This window comes from Phaseolus vulgaris, chromosome 4 (assembly GCF_051622355.1).
Source record: "Phaseolus vulgaris cultivar YP4 chromosome 4, ASM5162235v1, whole genome shotgun sequence".
Taxonomy (NCBI): domain Eukaryota; kingdom Viridiplantae; phylum Streptophyta; class Magnoliopsida; order Fabales; family Fabaceae; genus Phaseolus; species Phaseolus vulgaris.
In genome coordinates this window covers 22,261,466-22,288,988 of record NC_143501.1, presented here as the reverse complement: position 1 = coordinate 22,288,988, position 27,523 = coordinate 22,261,466, and the positions used below count along the sequence as shown (strand labels likewise).

At 39.6% G+C, this 27,523-nt stretch overlaps 4 protein-coding genes across 5 annotated transcripts; 2 read left to right on the top strand and 2 right to left on the bottom strand.

Moving 5' to 3' along the window:
* Positions 1-8,206: 8,206 nt before the first annotated feature.
* LOC137838326 (uncharacterized) lies at positions 8,207-8,821 on the bottom strand. The gene has a single exon (XM_068647574.1). The coding sequence runs from the start codon at positions 8,819-8,821 to the stop codon at positions 8,207-8,209; it is 615 nt and encodes a 204-aa protein (XP_068503675.1).
* A 5,605-nt stretch (positions 8,822-14,426) lies between these two features.
* On the bottom strand, positions 14,427-15,051 carry LOC137836440 (nucleolar protein). The gene has a single exon (XM_068645155.2). The coding sequence runs from the start codon at positions 14,997-14,999 to the stop codon at positions 14,646-14,648; it is 354 nt and encodes a 117-aa protein (XP_068501256.1). The 5' UTR covers positions 15,000-15,051; the 3' UTR covers positions 14,427-14,645.
* Positions 15,052-16,440: 1,389 nt separating this feature from the next.
* Positions 16,441-21,193, top strand: LOC137838325 (uncharacterized). Of its 2 annotated transcripts, XM_090301794.1 has the most exons (3): positions 16,441-16,598; positions 20,517-20,787; positions 20,871-21,193. In XM_090301794.1, the coding sequence occupies exons 2-3, from the start codon at positions 20,521-20,523 to the stop codon at positions 21,105-21,107; spliced, it is 504 nt and encodes a 167-aa protein (XP_090157920.1). In that variant the 5' UTR covers positions 16,441-16,598; positions 20,517-20,520; the 3' UTR covers positions 21,108-21,193. The 2 variants fall into 2 exon arrangements, with proteins under 2 accessions (XP_090157920.1, XP_090157921.1); XM_090301795.1 differs by lacking the exon at positions 16,441-16,598 and having other exon boundaries at positions 20,281-20,787.
* A 59-nt stretch (positions 21,194-21,252) lies between these two features.
* On the top strand, positions 21,253-22,723 carry LOC137836439 (uncharacterized). Its single transcript, XM_068645154.2, has 4 exons — positions 21,253-21,309; positions 21,502-22,155; positions 22,240-22,475; positions 22,552-22,723. The coding sequence occupies exons 1-4, from the start codon at positions 21,253-21,255 to the stop codon at positions 22,721-22,723; spliced, it is 1,119 nt and encodes a 372-aa protein (XP_068501255.2).
* Positions 22,724-27,523: the final 4,800 nt, after the last annotated feature.

Here is a 27,523-nt window from a genome sequence, read left to right as displayed (position 1 = left end):
TAAATTGTGAGAAGTAAACTTTTTTTACTTTGTAACCTAATTAATAAAGTGCATAGCACAATAATTCAATGATTATGTGCAATATAGAAAAATATTATCATTAAAAGAATTAAAAAATTTACAAAAATAAAATATGTATTAAAAAAAAGAAAATGATGATATGTATTACGAATTTCATAATCATTTAATCAAAAGGGTATGTGTGTAAAGTGACCTAAATGGAGGACACTAAGCTACAATTATCTAATTTTAGTGTCAATGTAATTAGTTAGAGTAAGTGGTGACCTATGTAGAAATTAGCGGTGACCCCTGTTACCAACTTTCTGCACTGTTCATTACTTTTAGAAAATTTGAGGTTTGTGTTGTTCTTGGATAGGGTGGTGCAGTGCATGAGGTATGTGTAAAGTCAACTCAGTAGAGGACACGAAGGTCAAGTTCTCTAATATGAATATGAATATTAATATAGTTAGTGATAGCCACATTAAGTGGCGACATGTGTAGAAATAAGTGGTGACCTACTACCAATTCTGCACAGTTAAGTAATTTTAGAAGTTTTAAGCTTTGTATTGTTCTTGTGTGGGGTGATGCATGAGGTGTGTGTAAAGTGAAATCAGTGTAGGACACCAAGGTCAATTCTCTAATCTTGCATCAATGTTGTTAGTCATAATAAGTGGTGACCTATGTAGGAGAAAATGGTTACCCGCTACCATTTCACAATGATGTAATTTTATAAATTTTGAGTTTGTTGTTGTTCTTGGGTGAGATGGCACATGAGTTGTGTGTAAAGTAACCTTAATGAAGGACACCAAGATCAAGTTTTGTAATCTCACTATCAATGTAGTTAGTGACACAATAAGTGGTGATCTCGGTAGGAATAATTGGTGACCTCAGTAAGAATAATTGGTGACCTGCTACCACGTTTTTGCACAGTGAAGTAGTTTAATAAAATGTGAGCTTTGTGTTGTTATTGAGGGGGTGCATGGTGTGTGTAAAGTGATCTCAGTGGAGGACACCGAGATAAAGTTCTCTAATCTCAATATCAATATAAGTGGTGACCTGTTATTAATTTTGTGCACACTAAACAAATTTTCAACATTTTTTGAGCTTACTATTGTTGGTGGTGGGGTGGTGCATGAGATATGTCTGAAGTGACCTGAGCGAAGGACACTAAGGTGAATTTTTTTAAATGTCATTGTTATTAGTGTACAGTTATTATAGTGGACCATTCAAATTTATATTTGTGTACAATATTTATAATTTATGTTTTAGATTGGAGAATTTTATTAGTCAATGGGTATGTGTTACCAATGTTTTCAAAATGTTTAAAATAATTGATTTCATTTTTCATGTGATAATAAATTTCACGTGTGATAAACAAACTCAATTCACCTCATTTATCATCCTCCCTGGCCCACTCTGCAAATCTTAGATCAGGTCACCACTTTTTAAACTATTTTTGTGACCATACTATCCAATTGGTCAGTACTTCAATAAATGAAACCCTTCATACTAAAGCTAATCACAATTTGCATTTAAGCCTATAAAAAATCACTTTGAATAAAATTATAGCGATGATGTCAAGAAAATTCAATTCAAAAATATGTTTGTAATAAATATTTATTTTATTCAACAACATATTTGACTAGGCTAAATTGAGTTTGTAAGAGTATAAAATTAAATATATAGCACTAACTAAGTTGGAAAAATATTATTATAATTATTATTGATATTATTAATATTAAAATTATTATTATTAAAATTAAAATTATTATTATTATTAATATTATTGTAATTGTTAATATTAAAATTATTATTGATATTATTATTATTAATATGGAGGAAAAACAAGCCGTATACTGTATAAGAAAAACTTTGCAATTGCAAACAACAAAAATTATAAGAAAAAAATTAGAAAGATTTTCCAAAAGTTCCAAAATAAGAAAAACTTTGCAATTGCAGACAACAAAAATTATAAGCAAAAATATTAGAAAGATTTTCCAAAAGTTCCAAAATAAATCATGCAGTCCACAAACAATTAAAAATAATAATATTTGTGGAAGTTGTATTCTGGTGCTCGTTTTCAAATATCGGGATCTTAAAATTATGATGAGAAAAAAGTCGATGTATTATCACTGTAAAAAAAAAATAAGTTTAGTTAAATTTTAAGTTATCATAAATTTAGATATTTTTATTAAAATTAATTTCATTAAATACTTAATTTTTTTAATTATCTGTTCTTTAATTTTATTGTTGGTTTTTAATTATCTGTTCTTTAATTTTATTATTAGTGGAGTAACGTGGTTAATATTTTACGTAATCATTATATATATAAAATAAATATTTTACAAATTTAAATATCTTTAATTAAGTATACCAGAAGCAGTGGGCCATTGTTATCAAAGAAAAACTATTTATAGAAGTCACCAACTTCTGCCAAACGAAACAATGCCATATATTGACCGTCAAATTCAAATGCATCCTATGGCCAGGGATGAGTGACGTTTCAAATGAATGTTTACAATAATCATCACGCACACGAATCAATGCAATCTTTCATACAAAAAGTCATTTAATACAAAATATACCATAATAACAAAAATGGTAACATTATCAAAAATAAAAAATTATGAGAATTCGTGTTGGCATTTCGTCATTCTAAATCATGCTTAGGGGAAATAGTGTATTGGATTGGCCGGAGGTCGAGGGGTAGTAAGGCCATTGTTGTATTAAAGATAAATAAAATTAAAAAAATATAAAAAAATACTAATATAATCGATATTGTATCAAAATCCAATGAATAAATTTAAAACATTCATAATAGATTTAGTAATTATATGGTGTAAAAAGTAAAAACTCAATAAAATTAATAAAAGTTAAAAAATAGCATTATTAATAGGTGATCTGATTAACACGTAAGTAAAATATTTTTTTTGAAATTAAAACTTAATCAAACTTGTTCTTGCCGGCTGACCGAAAACTTCTTCGTGCGTCTACGACAATCTCACGTCCAAGAATCCCTGCATTCCCTCGTGTTTTTCTTTCGATTGAACACCTGAAAACACAAAGACAAAAGACACCCTCGATGTCGTTTGCACTCCGGCGCTCAAGTCAATCTTAGGGCTAAGGAAACACCAAAACTGTTAAGCGTAAAAGCTCTGTGTAACTGAGTGTGTGTTAAAGCGACGCAAAATGAATAGCGTACCTTACTAGATTTATCCTTACCCTTATATAACCCAGGGTTTCCGCTGTTTCCAATACCTAAAATAGACTTTCTGAGGGTGGGCCCTAGCGCCACTATTACTCGCTCTTAGGATAACCTAGTGCGTAGGGCTCCCTAACTGGAGTGCGACCTTTGACGGGATGACCACCTGGATGCCACCTCGTGCACTTGATCTCTAGGGTCACCCGTCCTAGGAGTGCCCTAGCTGTTCACGTGCCATTCCCACTACAGGCATGGACTCTCGCGGCCTAGGCTTCTCCCTCACTAATAACTGGTGTGCGGTCTAGGGTCCACCTTTTATGACCCAGCCCTACTGTTTGAGTCACCGATGTCCGATCTCTCATCCCCTCACTGTACTGCCGAGGATACATCAACACATCCTGGTGATCGAGGCCCCACGAACGAGACACTGGCCCACGTCGCTCGTGGGACCCAGCTTACGTGGCCCCATCAGTACTAGTGGTCAACGACGACTGAGGACTAACCGGTACACAAGCTCCTCAGTCTCGAGCTGTAACTTTTTCAGCAAAGAGACTAAGTCCTCGCCCCTGGCGACCTACGTGGCTATGTGTGACAAGACGTGAACAGTGCACCAAAGTGACTCGTCTCTGTGCCTATTTTAATATGTGCACACGTGTATTGATCAACGACCAGGGCTTAACGTCGTTTGCACTTCTTAGTTTACATTAAGTATTCGAAAACACGCACTCCCCAAACACTGTTCCATCATTCTCATAAACACCTTTGATCGCTTCGTCTTCTTCCTCAAGCGCCCTCGCGTTTCCCTCTACAAAGTCCAGGTCTTTCACCCTATTTTGATCAAAGGTACTAACTTTACCCATTGATCATCCTCACTTATTGATTTTGATGCTTGATAACTGTCTGAGACTGTTTAAATTCCTTGCATTTTAAGCTTTCTCTGTTTTTTCTCCGTTCCTCTATTTTTCTGGGTTTTCTTCGAGTTTGGGGTTTTTCTGGGTTTTCGCTGAGTTACGCCATAGCCCCTTTCTGAACCTTCGTTTCCTTCTTTTCCTTGTTTTTCTAGCTTTCTTAGACATGGCTCGAACGAAAACGACATTCAACCCTCCACCCCAAGCAGATTACAAAGCCTTATACCCTTGGGCCTCTGCGGAGCTTCTCGCTGAGACCTCTACCCTCACCTCTAGCGAGGATGTGAGGAAACACAGGGACGATGAGCCTGACTATGTAGGGAGTGTCTTTGGGCAAGAGAGCGATGCTTACGTCTCTGTCCGGCCCTGCGCTAAGGGCGAACCTGTGTGCTCTGACGAACGGACCAACGACGGAGAGCCCTACTTTTTCCTATACCAAATCGTCTTCAAATGGATTAAGTTGCGTCTTCCTCTGACCGGCTTTGAGAGGGCATTATTGACAAAAATCAATGTGGCCCCCGCCCAGCTGCATCCCAACAACTGGGCCTTCACGAGGGCCTTCTAAATTCTGTGCAACCACTTTGGGCACCCTTCTTCGGTGGATGTCTTCCTCCACTTCTTCGAGGCTAAGAGCCCTGGGAAGAATCTTTGGGTGAGTTTCAATGGCGTGGCAGGGAGAGTTCTCCTCACGCTGTTCCAACAATCATACAAGGGCTTTAAAGGAAAGTTCTTCAGAGTGTGTTGCACCGACCACGACCGCACCCTCCTAGATGGCTTCCCACTCTATTGGGTGAAGAAATTAGAGTTCAAGAAACCGAGGACTCTTGAGGAACTAACTCCCCATGATCGCGAGCTCTGCCAGGTCCTTGCTAGTTTAGGGGCAGTGTTCAACACTGTTCAACTGATCAAGCACGAGTATGATGCTGAGGCCCTTAAGGGCTACATTGGTACCGACTTCACCCTATCTTGCTTGGTTATGCTTGTTACCATACTATTGTGCTTGTACATTCTGCCTCTTCATACTCGTATGTTTACCCTTGTGTTATGGATTACTTTCTAACATCTTGTATTCTGAATTTTGGTAAAGGTATGGTGTTGAATGAGGAGAAGCGGGCCAAGCTGGTTGGCGCCCTTGCTCGCTGCAAAGGGGCATCCGGGGCTCAGGCACCTCTGCTGCTGCGCCTTCCCCCACTCCTTCCACTCCTATTGTCGCGGTCCCTCTTGTTGTCGCCCAAGCATCACTCGCTCCGCCTCCCCTTGAGGAAGACAAAGGGGTGGTGGAGATTGAATCTGACGAGGACTCTGCAGAGGGCCCCGTCTTCAAGAGGCGTAAGCCTACGATGGCGACGACTTGCCACTCCTCCACTGTTGGACGACCTAACACCAAGCGCTTCCTCGCCCCCTGGCCTCCTTGCGCTTGAAGGTGGCGGTGAGAGCGCCCCTGCAACCCCATTCGCCCCCGAACTGCCCGATGTCCTCCAATATGCCCTCAAAGGCTTCCAAACAGGGGTGATGGGGGACTCGGATGAGGCCACGACAAGGGAAAGGATGGGCCTCAACTTTGGTGCTCTCCTTGCTCAATCTGACGCCCTCATAAACAGGACTGAGGTTAAGGAACAAGTGGCACTGACAGAGGCCAAAGCTAAAGGAAATGGCCCTACTGGCTCGTGCGTTCACCACCCGCGAGACTGCCTTAAAGCAGGAGTTGGGCAGTCTCCGCCAAGCTAAAAAGGACCTCTCCAAACGGCTTCATGACAAGAGTCAAGAGGTCATGGAGCTGGAGGCCAAAATCCTGCCCCTACAAACCCGCGCCATCGAGTTAGAGGAGGCGGCTAAAACAATTAAGGCCAAGATGGCGAGGCTTGAAGAAAGATCCACCAATCAAGAAGTGCAGTTGGGTCGTGCGGAGGCCGAGCTCCTTCAACAGGCTGAAAAATTCAAGAAAGCTGAGGCTGAGCTGACCGAGGACGCTATTGATGCTTACGCCGCGGGGTTCGAGGACGCCCTTGCTCAGGTTGCCTGCGCACACCCCGAGATGGACGCCTCGCCTTTTGTAACATCGAACTGTGTTGTAGACGGGTAGATTGTGCCAATGGTTCTTCCCTCTTAGCTTGTACTTGGTTACCAAACGAACAGTTTCTTTTTTTAATACATTATTTGCTTGCAACTTACTTGTTCGGATGCCTCAGATTGTTAGTTGCTTTAACCTCCTTGATTTTGATTTGACTGAAACTGCTCTTCTATCTTGCTCGATTATCAACTATTGTACCTCCCGCCATGATGCTTCTAGCAACGCTTTCGACAACGCCCGAGCTTTAGGTAGCGCGCTTCCTCGCCCCATCCTACCGTATACTCCGTTAGGCAGGGGGGTTCGCCTACTAACCTGAGTTGACCCCGCCCTTGCTGTATAAAGTCAAGGGAGGGTTTAATTGTAAACTGGGTTGTTCAGCCTTGGTGTTCTCACTCGAGGTGTTCTCTACGAACCTACCTTCCCACTCTCGAGACTTTTAACCCAAGGGACAACTTACAACTAACCTCATTCTAGCTCAAAGACGAGGAGGATTTATCTGGTAAACTATTTTGTTCAACCTTGGCGTTCTCACTCGAGGGGGGAGGTGTTCTCTACGAACCTACCTTTCCACTCTCGAGACCTCTAACGCAAGGGAAACAAGTTCGTAACTGCATTGTACAAAATTTGAGAAAATATTTCAATCAAAATTTATTGGGTGACCTCATTAAAAAGCCCTTATAAGGGAAAAAGAGCGTCCCCTAAGACGATGTATAATGTTATTGTTTAACTGAAATAAAACTTGAGATTGGCCGCATTCCATGTGCGAAGAATCGTGCCTCCCTCCAGCATCTCCAGCCTGTATGCTTCATTCCCAAGGGCCTCTATCACTCTGAAAGGACCAGTCCACTTGGGGGAGAGCTTGTTCTTTAGCTGATATGGGTGGGTGTTCCGCATTACCAGGTCGGCGACCTGGAACTGGCGAGCTGTGTTTATACTCCACCCTTCTCTTTAATGCTTCAACTTTGATTCTTGCTTCCTCCCTGACTTCATCCAGTAGGTCTAGGTTCACCTTTCTTTCTTTGTTGGACTCTTCAGCCACGAAGTTTAGGAAACGCGATGAGCTCTCCTGAATCTCCACTAGAATCATCGCGTCCGACCCATACACCAAGCTGAAGGGTGTCTCTCTGGTGGTGGACTGGGGAGTGGTGTGGTAAGCCCACACAATTCTAGGAACCTCCTCTGCCCAGGTTCCTTTGGCCTTCTCAAGCCTTCTCTTCAGACCTCTGAGCAGGATTCTATTGACAGACTCGACTTGCCCATTCGTTTGGGGGTGCTCGACTGATGCGAACAACTGCTTTATTCCAACCTCTGAGCATAGCTTACCCAACTGTTGGCTTGCAAATTGTGTGCCATTGTTAGACACGAAGCGTTTCGGTACCCCGAAGCGACACACTATGTTCTTCCACACAAAGTGTGTGATCTTGTGAGCCGTGATCTGCGCCACTTGCTCAGCCTTTATCCACTTCGTGAAGTACTCTATCGCGACCACGAGGTACTTCATCTGCCTTACCGCCAAAGGGAAGGGTCCCAGGATATCGATCCCCCATGTATGGAATGGCCAAAGGCTGTAGATCGACTTGAGCTCCTCTGGCGGTACCTTGTGCCAGTCAGCATGCTACTGACACTGTTTGCATTGCTGTGCGTACCTCGTGCAATCTTCCCTTACAGTTGGCCAATAGTATCCCGCACGAATGGCCTTTGATGCTAGAGATCATCCACCAATGTGACTCCCACATATCCCTTCGTGGAGCTCCATCATTATACGTGCGCATTGGTCTCCGCTTACACATACCAAGATTGGGTGCGTGAACCCGTGTCTAAACAACTCTTCATCAATGAGAGTGTACTTGGTAGAGTTTTTCTTGATTTTTCTGGTCCCTTGCCCGAGCTGGCGAGCTTAGCCAACAAGTCAACTCGGGCATTCTCTCTCTTGGGACGTGCACCAACTCAAACACTGCGAAATACCCATTCAAAATTTGAACATACCCTAAGTTGGCAGCCATCTGAGGGTCCTTGGCCTGATATTCACCAGTCACCTGACCTGTGACTAGTAGGGAGTCGCTCTTTGCTCAAACTCCACGCTCCCATCTCCTTTGCCAACAACATACCTACAATGAGGGCTTCGTACTCCGTCTGGTTGTTGCTGGCCTTGAAGGCGAATCGTAGGGCCTGCTCGATCAACAGCCCGTTCGGTCCTTCTAAGATGATACCTACCCCGCTGCCTTGTTGGTTAGAGGAACCATCTACAAAGAGCACCCATCGAAAGTTGGCTTCTTCTTGGTGTGCATTTGCCGAGGAGAGCTCTACCACAAAGTCAACGTAAACCTGGCCTTTGATAGGGCCTCTAGGCTCATATCGAATATCGAACTCAAAAAGTTCCACCGCCCAGTGCACCATTCTACCTGCCACATTCGGCTTCTGTAGGACCTTGTGAATGGGCAGATCTGTCATCACTATCACAATGAAACTCTGGAAGTAATGACGAAGCCTTCTCGCCGAGAATACCACCGCTAGGGCTGCCTTCTCCAGTGCCTGGTATCTTACCTCAAGCCCTTGCAATACTTTTCTCACGAAGTATATGGGTTTCTGAACCTGATCCTGTTCCTGAACAAGGACTGAACTGATCGCTCGGTCAGTCATCGCAAAATACAGGCGAAGCGGTGTGCTTGGCTGCGGTTTGCACAGGACTGGAGGACTGACTAGGTACTCCTTCAGCCTGAGGAACGCCTATGTACACTCTTGGGTCCATACGAACCTGCTGTTCATTCTTAGGCGCTGGAAGTAAGGGTGGCCTTTGTCTCCTCCAGCTGATACAAACCTGGACAGGGCAACCATGCGCCTTGTCAACTGCTGTACCTCCTTCACTGAACTTGGGCTTCTCATCACCAAAATTGCAGCGCACTTCTCTGGGTTTGCTTCTATCCCACGCTCGGTGAGCAAGAAACCCAAAAACTTCCCTGCTTCTAGTCTGAACACGCACTTCTCGGGGTTCAGCTTCAGTTTGTACTTAGCTATTGTCGTAAATAGCTATTCGAAGTCAGCAAAGTGCTGTTCTTTCGCCTGTGAGGTCACGACCATGTCATCCACGTAGGCTTGCACGTTTCGTCCTATCATGGGTGCGAGCACTCTGTCCATCAACATCTGGTAGGTGGTGCCTGCATTCTTTAGCCCGAAGGGCATAACCGTGTAGCAGTAGCAAGACCGCTCAGTCATGAACGTTGTCTTGCATTTGTCCCTGGGATGCATCTTAATCTGGTTATACCCAGAAAAGGCATCCAGGAAGCTGAGCATCTTGTTGAATCAAGAGTGATCAAAGGCTTTGAAGAATCCAAATCCAAAGTGTTTGATGCAAGGCTGAAGTTGCTGCTGTGTTTAGGATAGGATCTGGGTAATCCACTCTTTGTTGAATCTAAAGCTAAAGTGTTTTCAAATCTTTTAAGATTAAAGTGTTTTTCAAACTAAGTGAAAAACAACCTGTTGTTTTGTCGAAACAACCGATTGTTTTACTCTTAGGTGTTTTTGAAAAGGTTGAAAACTGTTTTGGTTGGTTGACTTGCTGTCAAACCAAAACAATCGATTGTTTGTTTGAAAATCCTAACAGAAATTTTGTTTTGTTAATTGAGTGTGCTTTAAATGTTTTTCAACTGAATACGCTCCTCTATTAAATGCTTAAATAGTTTGTTTATGTTTTATAAAAAAACAATAAAAATAGATTTGAGTTTTTCAGTTGTGAGAAATTGCTTTCAAGTTTTGAACATTCACTTTTCAGCTTTGGTTTTCTTAAGAGAGAGTGGAATAAGATTACATCTGTATTGATTTCAGCTTATTCTGTAAACAAGTGTAATTTGTTCTGAATACTTTGTACTTTCTGGTGTTGTAAGCCAAGGAGTGTTGTGTGTTGTGCCAAAGGAAGTGTGTTTCTTGAAGGGTTCAAGGTCACTTCTTTGGTGGTTTTGGGTGTAATTTGTATTTGATTGCTTAGTGGAATGCCCAGTGGCTTCTGGGGACTGGATGTAGCTCTTGGTTTAAGAGTGAACCAGTATAAACTGTTTGTATATTTCTTTCTTCCCTTAAACTCATTTAAATTCAGTTGTTATTGCTTTGCTGGTATAAACAACCGATTGTTTTTCTGGTGCTTTCCTGTTTTGTGCTTTATATCTTGGCTAACTGAATTTCTGATTGAGTTTCATTCAAAGGATTTTGTTCTAGCTTAAAAAGTTTTCGAAAACCCCCTTTAAACAATTCACCCCCGCTCTCGTTTAAGGCCATATATTCTAACACATCTTGCAACCTGAGGCGTTGTCTACCAACGCGTCGATGCTTGGCAGAGGGTAAGAGTCCTTCGGGCATGCCTTGTTGAGGTCCGTGAAATCAACGCACATTCTCCACTTTCCATTGGCCTTTTTCACCAAGACCACGTTCGCCAACCACTCTAGGTACTTTATCTCCCTGATGTGGCCAACACCCAACAACTTCTACATCTCTTCCCTGATGACCTGATTCCTCTCTTCATTAAACTTCCTTCGTCTCTGGCGGACAGGTCGAACCTTGGGGTCCATGGTCAGGCGGTGAAACAGGAAGTCTGGGTCTATGCCAGGCATGTCCGAGGCAGACCATGCGAAGGCATCTAGGTGTCATGCTATGACCTCGGCAGTCCGATCCTATGCTATTTGGTCGAGAACGCGACCAAGCTTGAAGAACTTTCCTCCAATCTTTCTTTCCCTCACGTTACCGACCGGCTCAGGTCGCCTCTCTCGGGCGATCTCTGCTTTGGTAGCCCTCTCTTCACTTGGTTCCCGAATGGTGACCGCGGGTACCCCTCTCTGCACTCGCCCCTCTCAGGTGATCTCTGAGTGAATGATCTCGGTCCGAGCAACCTCTTCTGAGTGCGATGCACGTGTAGTGACCATGAATAGCCCCTCTTTGTTTTGAGGTTTTCTCATAACACCTCTTGGCCTCCTTCTGATCTGACTTGATGGTAATCACCTTTCCCGCCAAGTTAGGTAGCTTCATCTTCGCCTTGTCGTCGGTACCGCCCCCAGCCTGTTCAGCGTAGGTCTACCTAGCAGCATGTTATAAGCAGAGGGGGCATTGACAACGAGGTACCTAATGTTCTCCGTGCGGGACGTGGTACCATCCGTGAAGGGGGTCCTCAGCTCTAACTGCCTACGCACCTCCACCTGGTCTCCCGTGAAGCCGTACACATGTCAGGGGACAACTGTAGCTTGTTGAAAGTCGTCTAGAACATCACGTCCGCCGAACTTCCTTGATCCACCAGTACACGGTGCACCTTCCTCCCAACGGTTACTACTGAGATCACCACCGGATCATTGTCGTGGGGAACGACATCTCGGAGGTCGGCCTTGGTGAAGACAAGGTCAACGTCAAAGGCATCATCTGCCCTTTGTGCTTCTAACGACATCACCGCCCGTGCATACTTCTTCCACTGGGAAGCGGTGCAACCTCCTCCTGAAAAACCTCCCACAATGGTGTGAATTTCACCATGCACGGGAATTTCATGCCCCTGGTCACCCCTGTCACCGCCACATCCTCGACACCCTGTGTTTCCTGCAAGTAATCCCTCAGGAAGTCGTTCTTTACCAGCTCGTCTAGCTGGTGTCCCAGCGCCAAACAGTTGTGTATGGGGTGACCGAACTCTTGGTGGAACTCACACCAGACGTTCTTGTTGGGCCCAAGCTTCTTGTCGGTCTTAGGGGGTATCTTCAGCCTCTCCGCTATGTTGGGGATAGCGATGAGGTCCTTTAACTCTACCACAAAGTTGTGCCTTGGTGGTACGTTCTCCCTTGCACACCCCCTGCTTTGGGACTTTCTTGGTTGGTAGGACTGCTGCTTCGCGGGGGCCTTCTTCTCTGTTGTTGCCTCATGTACCCTTAGGGGTTGAGGTCGACTTGGTGCACGTGGGCGCGTGGGAACCACACACGTGCGCTTCTTGTTAACTTCCCCTTCCGCCGCAATGTGAGCCACCGTGCGGTGCCTTATCTCGGTGAAAGTTTTGAGGCGGTTCTTGATGAGTGACTCGCTGAAAAGTCCTGGAACGATGCCCTTTCTAAAGGCATGCACCATCATCGTTTCGTCCTTGGTGTTTAGCCTCACCACCTGTGCCCCAAAACGGTTGAGGAACTCCTTCAGGGACTCTTCCTGATACTGCCTTACGTCAAAAAGATCGTAAGAAATGGACGGGGAGCCCGATTCGCGATGTATTGTTCTTTGAACAACTTAGTGAGTTGTGAGAACGACGTCACGTGGCCATCAGGGAGACTGATGAACCAATCCATCGTTGTTCCCACCAAAGTGCTCATGAACAGCTTGTATCGCACCGCGTTAGAGCCTCCAACCAACATCATCTGCGTATGGAAAGCCGTCAGATGAGCTTTTGGGTCTTCCATACCGGTGAAAGTGACTTTGGGCCCTACGAACGTGGCTGGTATCACTGCATCCATGATCGCTTAGGAGAACGACATCGGGAACTCCTTGGGCGGCGGCGCAGGTTCTTGATCTTCCTCCTCACGTTCGCCTACCTGATTTTGTAGATCCCTGCGCAATTCCTCATTCGATCGGTGCAGTTCTTCATTTGTTGCCCACGACACAGCCAAATCAGCCTGGATGCGTTCTTGATTCGCTCTTGACGCAATCACCTCTTCTTGGAGGGTCTGCATCGTATCCATAATCTGTTGCAGAGTGAGGCTTTCGCCCCCGATTCGGTGCAACAGATCCTTGTCTCATATTTCTCATCTTCTTGATCTTTCTTGTTCTTGTTGGTGGAACAATGTTTTTGATCGTGCCCCACGGTGGGTGCCAAATGTTCCTGCCAGTTGACTGAAAATGTTTTCGTGCATCTACGACAATCTCACGTCCAAGAATCCTTGCGTTCCCTCGTGCTTTTCTTCCGATTGAACACCTGAAAACACAAAGACAAAGGGCGCCCTCGAGGCCGTTTGCACTCTGACGCTCAAGTCAATCTTAGGGCTAAGGAAACACCAAAACTGTTAAGCGTAAAAGCTCTGTGTAACTGAGTGTGTGTTAAGCGGCACAAAATGAATAACGTACCTTACTAGATTTATCCTTACCCTTTATAAAACCCAGGGTTTCCGCTGTTTCCAATACCTAAAATAGGCTTTCTGAGGGTTGGCACTGGCGCCACTATTACCCGCTCTTAGGATAACCTAACGCATAAGGCTCCCTAACTGGAGTGCGACCTCTGACGGGATGACCACCTGGATGCCACCTCGTGCACCTGATCTCTGGGGTCACCCGTCCTGGGAGTGCCCTAGCTGCTCACGTGCCATTCCCACTACAGGCATGGACTCTCGCGGCCTAGGCTTCTCCCTCACTGATAAGTGGTGTGCGGTCTGGGGTCCACCTTTTATGGCCCAGCCCTACTGTTTGAGTCACCAATGTCTGATCTCTTATCCCCTCACTGTACTGCTGAGGACACATCAACACATCTTGGTGATCGAGGCCCCACGAACGAGACACTGACCCACGCCGCTCGTGGGACCCAGCTTACGTGACCCCATCATTACTAGTGGTCAACGATGACCGAGGACTGGTCGGTACAAAACTAATTCTAACTTTATCATTGATGCACCTTGCAGGTACATCCACCCAACTGGGAGTGAGCCCATGTCTAGTAGTTGAGAGTGGGTCCAAAACCAGTAACTGAGAGTGAGCCCAAGTCCACCGAATTAAGAGAGTCCAAGCCCATCTAGACGAAAGAGTCAAAGACAACCAATCTAGTAACCAGAAACCGAAAGTTGTCATCAAGAGACCTAAGGCCGTGAGGAGGAGAAGAAGAAATATTTCCTTCAAAGACCCTTGTAAGAACATATTTTGATCCAAGGTAAATTTCAATATATGCTTTTCAATTTTTTTTGAAACTTGCTAAGTGAATTTGAATAAATTCATTGACGTACTAGTCTACTAAAATATTCTTAACTAAGTGAATATTTTAACTGGCTGATTTGTCGAATCAAGAGGTTGAAATTACTTGAGAATTTATGGTGTTTTGGAAAATGTTTTATAAGTAGTTACCTGTTTTTTTAGAAACTTAAATTTGGTTTTACAAAAGCTGTCAATTTTCAGAAACCTTGTTTTAAATTTATTGTTTTCATTTTAAGTGAAATAAACAGGTTATTTAAAGTTTTCATTAAAATTGTCAGTTTCTGTTTTAAATCAAAATTGTTTTTACAGTTTAAATACAACATTTTGAAAATATTTTCAATATAGGGAATTGAGAGAGAAAACAAACAATTTTGTTATATACTTTTGAGAGCAAGAAAATGTAAAACTCAAAACAGAAAAGTGATAGTAATAAGTTATCTCAACACACTGCTTAAATTATAAGACTATGAGATAATGAAGAAACATAAAGTGGCATATATAGATGGAAAGCTACCCTATATCAATCTGCTAATGAACAAGGCTTGTGGGGTTCCCCAAATCCTTATTTCCAGGTCAGTAATGGGCGAGAAGTTTTAGCATGATTTACTATGTTACCATCGGAATCATATATTATAACACCAGAGAAATCAGGGAGCTGGCACTTCCCTCCCATCAGTATCTTCTTCTGCCAAACTGAACCCTCTTCTTCCTCACCACAACTGCTCACAACCTCTTCATTGTTGAATTCTATGACAGGTTCTTCTTCAAAGGCATAGCAAGAGACCCACTTGCGCCATTTGCGTGAATGAGAAGCACACATGAGCAATGCAATGGCACACACCATAAGGGTCATGACAGTGAAGCCAATATGTGAAATACTTGGTAGAGGGTGGATCAGTAAAAGTGGGCGAGCCATGGCAAAGTCAAATAAGAAACAAAGTCAATCAAGAAGGTGATATGTTTGAAATATGAAGTTGGAATATGATGAGTTGATGAGTAACTACATCTATATATAAGGTCGTGTGCTTTAATTTTGAATTCTCAAGTAGAAAGTGTAGTTGGTGCTTTAGTTTGTTAGGATTTGGTTTTTGAGGTTTCGGTATTTTCTGATGTTGTCAAGAGTGTAGCAGTTGAGATGTTGTGTAAGAGTGGGTTCACTAGTCCTCTTGATCAGTGCACAAAAAAGTTTCACTCCAAATCAAACTTTGAGAGAAAAATGAAAAAAACTAGGATTGTAATTTTCCATTGATAAATAAAGTTAACTCCTTTTATTTTCTGGATTCATGTTAAATAAGATTTTATAAATTTTAGCATTAAAACCTGCGACAATTATTAAGTAAAATTGTTAATTTATTTTATAAATAGTATGTTTGCATTTTCTATTTTGACATCATAGCAGATTTTACCACGGCCACAAGTTTTTCTTATAATCCCTCAAACATCTCTTTCTAATAATAATAATAATAATAATAATAATAATAATAATAATAATAAATTATTATTATTATTTAATCTTCTTTCTAATACATCAGCAAATAGTTATTATTATTTAACTTTCTTTTTAATTTTATTATTTTTAAAATATTGCGAAATTAATGAAGTTATTGTTTTTTAATATAAAAAATTAAATAATAACTAATTTTAAAGATACAAAATAATTAGTTATTATATATATTGATTAAGTTAGATATTATTTTATAAACTAAAAAACCAATGTAGAAATTAGTTTACAATTTTTTATTAATAATAAAAATTATAATAATTTTTTAATTTATAAAATAGTATCTTAATAAATATAAAAATTAATTAATTTTTTTAAAATTAATTATTATTTAATAATTTTCTATCAATAAGATATGAGAAATTTCACACATTCAAATATACTAATAATATGACGATTAAATATAAACGTAACTAATAGAACAAAATATCCCGATTGATTAATCAAATAGCATCAATTAAATTTTCATATTGTAACCACACTTTAAGTAAGAAATAACATTAAGCAAGAAACACCATGTTTCGTACTCACTAGTACAAAATTTGAAAACAACGACCATTTATTTAGTGCGGCTTTGCGTTTAAACGCATTTGTAAAAAACGCGGTGGCATTTTTGTAATTAAATTGATTTACAAATGCGGTCTTACCCTAGAACCGCATTTGTAAATCAATTTTACCCTAAAAATAGAAGCGCGCCACTGGTTTTCACTTTCACTTTCGTCTTCTCCGCTCTTCGTTTCAACGTTCTCAGCTCTCTCCGCTTTGCATTGTAAGTTTCAGCTCTCTCTGCTTCAACGTTTGTTTTCGTTTTCGTTTTTGTCATTGTCATTATTCACTTCCTTGACATTGTCATTTCGTTTCCTTACTCGTTTTCTGCATATAGGTGGTTACTGTTCTATTGGTTCGCTGGTTTTTTCTGCTCCGCCACCGCCACTGCTTCCGCCACCGCCACTGCTTCCGCCACCGCCTTCGCCTACGCCTTCGTCTTCGTCTCCGATCACCATCAACCTAAAGGTTGGTGTTGTATTTATTTAATATTTTGAATTTATATTTAAAATTTTGAATTCATATTTAATATTTTGAATTTTTATTTTTCTGTATTATAATATATATTTAATTAATAACTAATACAACTTGGAATGTATAACTAATAACTAATAATTTATATATTTGTGTGTATTTTGAATTTTTGTATTATATAATTTCTATTTTCTTAAATTTATATTATATATAAATTCTATTTTTGTAATTATTTTTATTTTTTGCACTTTCTCTTTGCATATCTTTCTTTTTTTTCCCTGGCATCATTTATTTTTTATAATTGTCACTTTAAACTACTTTTACTTAAATAAAAATGAATATGATATTAATCTTTATGGAATTATAATTCTATAGTGTATTAAACTTTGTTCTAGAATTTTAATTTTAGAAGTGAAATATTTAGTTAGTTGTTAATTACATTTTAATAAAAGTTTTATGTTATGTTAGTTATTGTTACTTTTAGAATAGAAATATCGTGTTTGGATTGAGTCCGGGGGTGTTCGACCCTCGGCAAATGTGTGAGATTGAAGAGAATACTAATTATTAGAAAATCCTAACTATATTCCAGAATATATAATGGATCGAAGTTGGATTAATGCTGTTCGTATAAGTGATGAGTACGAAAGGGGAGTAGAGGAATTTATACAATTTGCGCAGCGTAACGCGATTATTAGTGGTCATGATGGAGCAAAGATCAGGTGTCCGTGCGTTAACTGTTTGAATGGAAGGATACTGGATGTGAATATCATGAGGGAACACCTGCTATGTGATGGGTTTCTTAGATCTTATACAACTTGGACATGGCATGGTGAATTATTAAATTTACCACGTGTTTCCGTAACTGAAGAATATGTGGGTTCTACCATGGATGAAGCAGTACACGATGATGGAGATGATGATCGATTGGAGGACATGATTCGTGATGTGGGAGCTGAGTGTTTTGCAAAAGCGCATGGATATGAAAGTATGTCAAAAGATGCAGAGACTCCTTTGTATCCTGGATCAACTAACTTCACACGGTTGTCGGCGGTGTTAAGATTGATGAATTTGAAGGCAATAAACGGATGGACTGATAAAAGCTTCACGGAATTGCTCCAGCTGTTGAAGGATATGCTTCCAGAGGGAAATAGTCTACCTAATCGTAATTACGAGGCAAAAAAGATTCTTTGTCCAATGGGTATGGAGTACAAAAAGATACATGCATGTCCTAATGATTGTATATTATACCGGAAAGATTTTGAATTGTTGAAAAGTTGTCCGAGGTGTGGGTTATCACGTTATAAGTTGAAACAAAAAGATGATGATTCTATTGATGACATGGAAAAGCATGGACCCCCAATGAAGGTTATGTGGTATCTTCCCATCATTCCAAGGATGAAGCGTTTGTTTGCAAACCCAGACGATGCTAAGAATCTTAGATGGCATGCAGATGAGAGGAAATGCGATGGCATGTACCGACATCCAGCTGATTCTACTCAATGGAAGAAATTTGATGATGACTTTCCAGAATTTGGTAAAGAATCAAGAAATATCCGACTTGGTTTAGCTACAGACGGAATGAATCCGTTTGGTAATATGAGTACAAATCACAGTTCATGGCCTGTATTACTAGTTATTTACAACTTACCTCCTGGATTGTGCATGAAGCGAAAATACATGATGTTGTCTATGATGATATCCGGTCCGAAACAACCAGGGAATGATATTGATGTTTATCTAAGTCCCCTAATTGAAGATTTGAAGTTAATGTGGGACCAGGGTGTCGAAGTATTTGACGGATTTGCTAATGAAACTTTCAAGCTTCATGCCATGTTATTTTGCACCATCAATGACTTTCTGGCATATGGTAACTTATCAGGTTATAGTGTTAAGGGTCACAAAGCGTGTCCAATATGCGAAGAAGACACTGCTTCTCAACAATTGAAACATGGAAGGAAAACAGTATATCTTCGGCATCGGAGGTTTCTTAGAAGTCATCATCCTTACCGGAGGTTGAAAAAAGCCTTTAATGGACACCAAGAGGGTAGTGGTCCACCAACTCCATTAACCGGTGTTGAGGTTTACGAAAAGGTAAATAACATAGACCACACCTTCGGCAAGTCCAAAAAAAAGTCATCTGTGACAAATATTTGGAAGAAGAAATCAATCTTCTTTGATCTTCCGTACTGGTCGAGGTTAGAAGTCAGACATTGTATAGATGTAATGCATGTTGAGAAGAATGTGTGTGATAGCTTAATTGGTACACTTCTTAACATTAACGGGAAGACGAAGGATGGTCTAAATGCTCGTTTAGATTTGATTGAGATGAACATACGCGGCGAGTTGGCACCCATACAAATGGGTAAGCGTACATATTTGCCCCCAGCCTGTTACACAATGTCAAAAGATGAAAAAATTAGTTTTTGTCAATGTCTAAAGGGTGTGAAAGTGCCACAAGGACATTCCTCAAATGTGAAGAGTCTAGTGTCAATGCAAGATTTGAAGTTAATTGGGTTGAAGTCTCATGATTGTCACATCTTGATACAACAATTGTTGCCGGTAGCTATCCGTGGGATCTTACCAAAAAATGTTAGACACACCATAACCCGTTTGTGCTCATTCTTCTCTTCCATCTGTTGTAAAGTCATTGATCCCTCAAAACTAGATGAACTTCAAAATGAAATTGTTGTTATCTTGTGTGAATTGGAAATGTTTTTTCCTCCGTCTTTTTTTGACATCATGGTTCATCTAGTGGTGCATCTGGTAAGAGAGGTTAGATTGTGTGGACCAGTGTACTTAAGATGGATGTATCCTGTTGAGCGGTATATGAAAATTTTGAAAGGTTATGTGAAAAATCATTATCGTCCAGAGGCTTCAATGATTGAAAGGTACATAGCTGAAGAAAGTATTGAATTTTGTTCAGAGTACATGACAAAAGCAAATCCAATAGGTGTTCCAGCTAATTCATGGCACCACAGGCGTTCTACAAGTAAATGTTTACGTGGTGTGAATATTGTAAGCAAATCTAGATCAGAAGTCTTGCAAGCACATTTGTACATATTGAATAACACAGATGAAGTTGTACCTTACATAGAAGCTCATAAAGCCATTGTGAAGGCAAATAACCCAAGACAAGCAGAGAAATGGGTCTTGATAGAACATAATAGAACTTTCATGCCTTGGTTTAAAGATGAGGTGTTCAAGGATTCAACGGCATCAGAGACCTTGACTTGGTTGGCTGCTAGATTGAAGTTTGATGTCATTTCATGTACAGTGTACGAAGTGAATAATTGTATATTTTACACGAAGTCCCTGGATGAAAAGAGTACAGTTCAAAATTCTGGTGTTACTCTTGAAGCCGAGTCAATGCAGTTTTCGACTTCGAAAGATACAAATCCAGTACTTGGATCAATGGCATACTATGGGTTTATAGAAGAGATATGGGAGATTGACTACACTAAGTTTTCCGTTCCAGTTTTCAAGTGTAAATGGGTTGATAATAAAAGTGGGGTTAAAATTGATGAATCAGGATTCACACTAGTGGACTTTCGAAAGATAGGGTATCGAGATGAGCCATTTATAATGGTTCAACAAGCATCTCAGGTTTTCTATGTGAAAGATCCTACGTCAGAACATTGGTATGTCGTCTTACACGGGAAAAAACAAGGGGAAGCCATAGATGATATTGAATATGGCGAAACTCGTTCATTCACACCAATGATAACTAATAAAGATGACGATGTACTTGATGATGTACATGCAACCCGTAAAGACCACAGTGAAGGAATTTACATATAAACATTCAACCCACATGCAACATGTAAATAAACATTTATAATTTTATGTATTATTTTTATATGATTTTAATTCGATGCACATTAACTAATGTTTGTTACCTAATTTTTTTAACAGAGACATGGATGACGACCAGACTCCAGTCAGACCTCGATCTGGGCGAGGTAGTAGAGGACCTACTAGATTGAAGCGTCTTGCATTGAGACGTGCTGCTGGTGAGAAGACACATGTTGACATTGACGTCAACACTGGAGTGGCTTTTGGTCCTAAGGCAGATGAGTTTATGAGCTATCTTGGAGTTGTTTCTCGTGAGAGGCTCTCCATTTTGATTAATTCATGGGATGAGGTTTCAGAGGTTGATCGGAACATGCTATGGGAGGATGTTCTGGTAAGCTTTACATTATTATTGTTATCATATAATGCTTTTTAATATTGATTAATTAATTTTAATTTCATGATGTTATTTTGCAGGCAAACTTTGACATTCCTGATGTGGAACCGCTTCGATCAAAGATATTATCCAATATCGCACTTAAATTTCGTACCTTTAAGTCAAGACTGACATCGAGATACATTTTTGGCGACCTTAAAGACGAAAATCCATGTTTAAAGTACCAACATATTGATGAAGAGACATGGCGTCTTTTTAGAGAAAGCCGTGAAAATGAGGCTTGGATGGTAAGTGAAGTAACTTTTTTGTTTATATAACATTAATAAGTTTATCTTATTTACTTCAGTTTGTTTATTTCAATTATGACAGGATCGTCGGAAGAAAGCTCAAGAGATAGCTTTGAAGAATCTTACCCCGCATGTTATGTCTCGTTCGGGGTATAGAAAACTTGAGCAAACACTGATGGTGGAAAAGGAGAAATCTCAGCAAGGGACGTATTCTGAGAATGTGGAAACAGGGGTCACTTCTCCTCCACCACCTTTTCGCCATGGAAAATGGAAGAGGGCCCGAATTAAAAAGTCCGGTGTACCAAGTTCCGAGCAATCCGGGGTTATAATCGAAAAAATTGTAAGTTATTTTTGTTATTTTCAATTTTTTTAAAGCATTAATTATATTAATGATTGAAAATATGATTTTTGTGTACTCTTGCAGGATTCCTTGGAATCCGACGGTACATTTGTTGCTGAAGGTCGTCACGATATCTTGGTTGAAGCAATTGGACGACCTGAACACTCTGGTCGTGTTCGTGCCGCTGGACAAGGGGTCAGAATTAAACTTTATTTTGGAGTTTCAGAACGACAGCCATCCTCCTCCTCCAAGAAGGAAACTCAAATGAAGACTAAGTTACGTGAAGAAATAATGGAGGAGATGAGAAAGGAGACTGATTTGATGTGGCTGGAGATGAAAAAGGAGAATGATCGAATGCGACAAGAGTTTCTATCGCAACAAGTTTGTGTTGAGCCGATTGAACCCCTTGTTAGTCCCACTCCCAAGAGCACAAAGGGGAGTTGTGCGGCTCCTCCAACATCAGGGGATGATATCAATGGGCAGACAGAGGATTGTGAGCTACTGGTAGTGGGCGGCAAACTTCCTCGGGTGGTGGCACTTGGAAAAGTCTATAAAAACGCCACCACCTTACATAACGTTCCTCTCTCCCCTGATGTGGCGAAGGTAACTGTTGAAAAAGTACGATTTCCTGATGCTCGTGTTCCACTACCTTCAGATGAGGTAACCACTGTGGCCGATGCATTTCAGACATTCGTTGCCTGGCCCAGAGAGCTCATTCGATCTATGCCCGAACCTCATGTAATAATTTCGTTTCATTATATTATTTTTTATTTATATTTATATATTACATATAATTTAATACAAATGTTGTTTATCTTGTAGGAACCTTTTCAGCCACCAACTCCGAAAAAGAAGCGTGAGGTTCCAGTTGACGATCCTATGGCTTCCCTACGTCTCATTGCTAGTCAGATTGGCAATGATCCTTTTCCAGTTCCGTGGGATAATACATTTTTTCAAATCAACACTGAACTGCCACTGATGATTTACAACACAGATTTATCAGAATTTATATCTGGGAACCAGGAGCTCAATATAAGTATAATTCAATTTTTTATGATGTAAGTATCTTTACCTATTATTCAATTTACTTTATGTTAAATTATTATTGATTATGCTTTAACTAAAAACTTGTAGGTTTTTGCATAGAGTCTGTATCACTGAGGGGAAGGAAAATATGTATGGATTCGTAGATCCTGCATATACTAATCCCGTTGGACCAAACTCAACTGAGACTCAAGCATACATCACTAACATCCTGGAAAAAGAGGGAAAACAAATTTATTTATGCCCTTACATTAATGAGTAAGTTTAATTATATGTCATCAATTATTATTATTTCATGTTTTAAATATTTACTAACTCTTTTCAATGATCATATAGGCATCATTGGCAGTTACTTGTCTTATCAATGGTTGATAAGACTGCTGTGTGGTTCTGTTCCCTACACAAGAAGATGCCCACAAAATTTAAGGATATCATTGATACGTAAGTATAGTATAAACTTAACTTTGTATATGTTACTAATTAACCATCTACTAACGAGGTTTTTTGTATTAACCAGTTCATGGCGTGGATATAACATCCTAAAAGGTCGATCCAGTTCAAATAATTTGAACTACATAAGAGTAAAGGTTTGTAATTTTTTTCTTTCTCTATTATCATTGTTTATCAATATACTAACATATTACTTTTTATTGAATTATATAGTGTAATAAACAACCAGGAAGCTATGAGTGTGGCTATTACATTATGCAATGGATGATTACCATTATAAGACTAGGTGTTAAAACTGGTTGGAAGGAGGTATATGTTAAATCATTTTTATAATTCTTGAACATATATATATCTAGAAACTAATTTATGTCAACTTTGCAATGCAGTTATTCACAGAAGAAACACCAATGAGTGAGGAAGGCATTTCATATGTTAGAGATTCTTGGTCCACATACTTCATTAATTTTTATAACTCTAGCATAAGTAAACAACATTAGTGGTTTTATTATATGTAATTTGATCACTTGTAAATGTACATTTTGATGATTTCAATTGGTTACTACATTTTTGTATTTGTTTGGCTGGGTTTAATCATTATGCAGGTTATTTAAATATATGGTTTCTGCACAAAACAGGATGTACCAAAAAAAAAAAGCACTATTTACAAATGCGGTCATTTACCAAGACCGCATTTGTAAATAGTGAATTCGCATTTACAAATGCGGACTTAGTAAATGACCGCATTTGTAAATAGTGATTTATGAATGCGGTTTTTACCAAGACCGCATTCATAAATCCTAAACCCCAAACCCACTCCCTAATTCAGAATAATATACAAATGCGGTTACCTAAAATGACCGCATTTGTAAATGTGATTTATGAATGCGGTCATAGGACCGCATTTGTAAATTCCAGATTTACAAATGCGTGTTGATCAAATGCGGTTCTATGACCGCATTTGTAAATTTAAAATAGCCGCATTTGTTTAACTTATCTGCACTAGTGACTCTTCCATTTTCTAAAGGACAATTTTAGAATTCATAAGTTTATATTATTGCAAAGATTGAAATGATTTTATAGGACTAATACTCCTTTTCAATTTGTTTTTATATGATTATTTATGTTCACAATTCTTCAAATACGTTGAAATATTTTCTTTTACCTTCCTTTTTTTCTAAGGGTGATAGTGTATGCAAAGACACTTCTAAGACAGCAAAGAATATTAATGGCGTAATAAATGTAAAATAAATTAAGAGTGTTTATATAAAACATTTCAACATATTTATAGTATTTTAATGGTTTTTTTACCTAAAAAGAACATAGATTAACTTGATCTAATGACCTTATCAGTGCGTTATTAAGTAGGGATGACAAAGCGAGTCAGCCCACTCTGCACTTGGCTCGCAAAATGCGGGTTGGGTTGGCTCGTCCCGCAAAGTGAGTGCAGGATAGACTTCCCGACCCGTCTCGCATAAGGACTGATCCGCGGATTTACGAGCCAACCCACATTCAATTTTTATTTTTATTTTTTTAAAAAAAAATCAATGATTTTTCTTTTTTACTTTTTCTCTTGAAAAATTGTCATAAAAAACAAAGGCATTAGGATTAATACAACAATAAATATTAATTGAATGATACATAATCCAAGTATCAACCTTCCAATATTGTTGACTTATCCACTACCTAACATATCCACTATTATTTATTCCAAATTACATGAAAAATATCATATATGTATTTTCATCCCCAAAACTAGACCAAAAAGGAGTCTTAAGGAAATTATAACTCCAATGACCCTTGTAATTTTCTACCCCAAAATGAAAAAGGAAGAAAACCAAAACATTTACTCCATTGCTGCCAAAGTCAATTTTTTTGGTTTGCGGGCCGCGGGTTACGCAGGGCGGGCTAATACGAGTTAGCGGGTTGAAAAGGTGAGCCCGCACCGCTTTTTTTACCAGCGGCCCGCCCCATTTTTCTATCCCTATTATTAAGTTTGTAGCCACGTAAACTTGCTCATGCCGTCAATCGGAGATGATGTTGTGACTAATTAGGTGATTAACATTATCTCACCGAATAATACACTGAACTCTTAAGCTCGAGGGGAGGTCGAGAGGCTATGAAAGAAAATTTTCAATTTTTGATCCAGATCTCTCGACTATCCTAGTACACTGGTCCCTAAGTTTTAGAAGCGACTGATGACAAAGAGTCTTGAGGTGTGCTTTAAAGTAGACAACTAACTGTGTAAAAACAATCCTATTTTTGAAATAAATTTTTATTTATTTGTCGAGATCATTTTGACTATCACAATACATTGCTCCCAAGCTCAAGAAGTAGCTGATGACAATGAGCCATCAGATAGAAGCAAAAGGTTTTGTTAGTTCTTAGGAACAATAATCTTTTTTATGATTAATAAACGCATTTTTTTTTGTAGATAGTGTTGTCTTTATAGGATTTATAGTCAATAAAAATGGGGTCCATGTTGATCCCAAGAAAATTAAAGCCATCCAAGAATGATCAACTTCGCAAAAATGTGGGAGATGTTAGGAGTTTTCATGGGTTTGCAAGTTTTTACAGGAGATTTGTGCCTAACTTTTCCAGTCTTGTTGCACCACTCAGTGAGTTGGTAAAGAAAGACGTCATATTTTGTTGGAGGGAAAAACATGAACAAGTTTTTCAAAAGCTTAAGGCTCAACTCATTAATGCACTCGTTCCAACTTTGCCTGATATTTCTAAAACTTTTGAGCTAGAATGTGATCCCTCATAAGTAGGCATATGTGCGATGTTATTGCAAGGAAGACACCCAATTGCTTATTTTAGTGAAAATCTTCATGGTGTCTTCCTCAGTTACCCCTCTTATGATAAATAAATAAAAAATTTCAACGAGTTTGTGATTCATACTTGGGAACATTACCTTATTTCAAGGAGTTTCCAATTATCAGGGCCCTTTAAACTTGGGAACATTACCTTGTTTCCAAGGAGTTTGTCATTCATAGTGACTATGAGTCGCTAAAATATTCTAAGGGTCAACATAAGCTCAATTTAAGACATGCAAAGTGGATGAAGTTCTTTGAACAATTTCCATATGTGATTAAATAAAAGAAAGGAAAATCCAATATTATTGTTGATGCTTTATTTAAGAGGCCTTTTTTTTCAAAACTTGGGGCTCAAATTCTTAGATTTGATCACATATCGGAACTCTATGCTCAAGATTTTGAGTTCTCCACCACTTTTCCTAGTTGGTAGCATAAGGCACAAGGAAGATTCTATATATCTGAGTGGTACTTGTTTAAAGAAGGAAAAATCTGTATACCCTAAGGATCAAATAGAGAACTTCTCGTCAAAGAGACACATGAAGCATGGTCCATTTTGGAAAGTTGATAAAACTCTAAGTTTGCTTAAAGAAAAAAAAATTGCCCTATATGAAATGAGATGTCCAAAGGCATTGCCATGGATGCATTTCATGTATTAAAGAAAAATATAATATAAAGCCTCATAAACTCTACACTCCTTTGCATATTGCTTACACCCTCTGAGAAGATATCCATATGGATTTTGTTCTTGGTCTTTCTAGAACCCATAGGGGTTTTGATTCCATCTTTGTGGTAGTGGGTTGATTTAGAAAAATGGATAATTTAATTCCTTGCCAAAAAGTGAGTGATGCAAGCAAAATCTCCAAACTCTTACTTAGAGAAGTGGTTAGACTTCATGGCATACCTAGAACCATAGTATTAGATCAAGACCAAAAGTTCATTGGTCATTTTCAGAGGACACTTTGGGAAAGGTTAGAGACTAAACTTAACTTTTCCACATCTTATCATCAACAAAAGAATGGACAAACAAAAGAAATCAATATGTCTTTGTCTACTATTGATACGTCCCAAATCCACAAGAAGATGACCAAGGATGCCAATTATGAAGGGTCATCTCAACAAGCAAAAGAAGACCTCATCAATAGGAGGAATGGACAAGGTTCAGAGCACTTGAAGTTCTTCCTATTAGTCTTCTTAAATATTTAGAAAAATGTTGTAAATAAGTTGGGCTCATTTGTAGGGGTCCAAATAGTAGAAATAAGCTAGAATAAAGTGCCTTTAGCATAGTAGGGGGTGTGGGTAGCATTCTAGCTTGTTCCTAGCCCATTTGAAAGCATTTTGACCTAGTTTCTAGAGTGATAAGCCTAGAATACGGGATTGACTTAGTCAAACCCCATGGTTGCCCATTTTTTCCTTTTCCCATTCTACCCTCTTTTCTTCTTTTCCAAGGCTCCTAAATCTATAAATAGGGAGGCCTACCTCATGTATTGACATGTTAAATGAAGAGTAGAGTTTGTGAGCATTGTCTCTCTAAACCTTGGTCTTATCTTGTGAGTGTTGTGAGCTCTCAAGTGGCGGCATCTACACTTATCTTGTATTCAATTCACCATCCAAGTGGCGTGCTCCTTCACAATTCCACATCTCCTAAGGTTCCTTTCACTCATCTTTTTCCATTCCATTTCCATTCCTATTTTCAATTCTAAAATATGTCTTGTTCTTGTTCTTGTTCTTGAATTCAATTCGGTCTTTTATAATTGCTCACCTTGTGTTTGCTTAAATTCCCCACCTAATTGTCTTTCATT

Bases quoted from the DNA above. Each gene is read 5' to 3' on its own strand.
- LOC137838326 (XM_068647574.1), bottom strand. From the start codon at position 8,821: ATGACTGACCGAGCGATCAGTTCAGTCCTTGTTCAGGAACAGGATCAG.
- LOC137836440 (XM_068645155.2), bottom strand. From the start codon at position 14,999: ATGGCTCGCCCACTTTTACTGATCCACCCTCTACCAAGTATTTCACAT.
- LOC137838325 (XM_090301794.1), top strand. From the start codon at position 20,521: ATGGATGACGACCAGACTCCAGTCAGACCTCGATCTGGGCGAGGTAGT. The intron at 20,788-20,870 runs GTAAGCTTTACA...GTTATTTTGCAG, and splicing joins TGCTATGGGAGGATGTTCTG to GCAAACTTTGACATTCCTGA.
- LOC137836439 (XM_068645154.2), top strand. From the start codon at position 21,253: ATGGTGGAAAAGGAGAAATCTCAGCAAGGGACGTATTCTGAGAATGTG. The intron at 22,156-22,239 runs GTAATAATTTCG...TTTATCTTGTAG, and splicing joins GATCTATGCCCGAACCTCAT to GAACCTTTTCAGCCACCAAC. The intron at 22,476-22,551 runs GTAAGTATCTTT...AAAAACTTGTAG, and splicing joins ATAATTCAATTTTTTATGAT to GTTTTTGCATAGAGTCTGTA.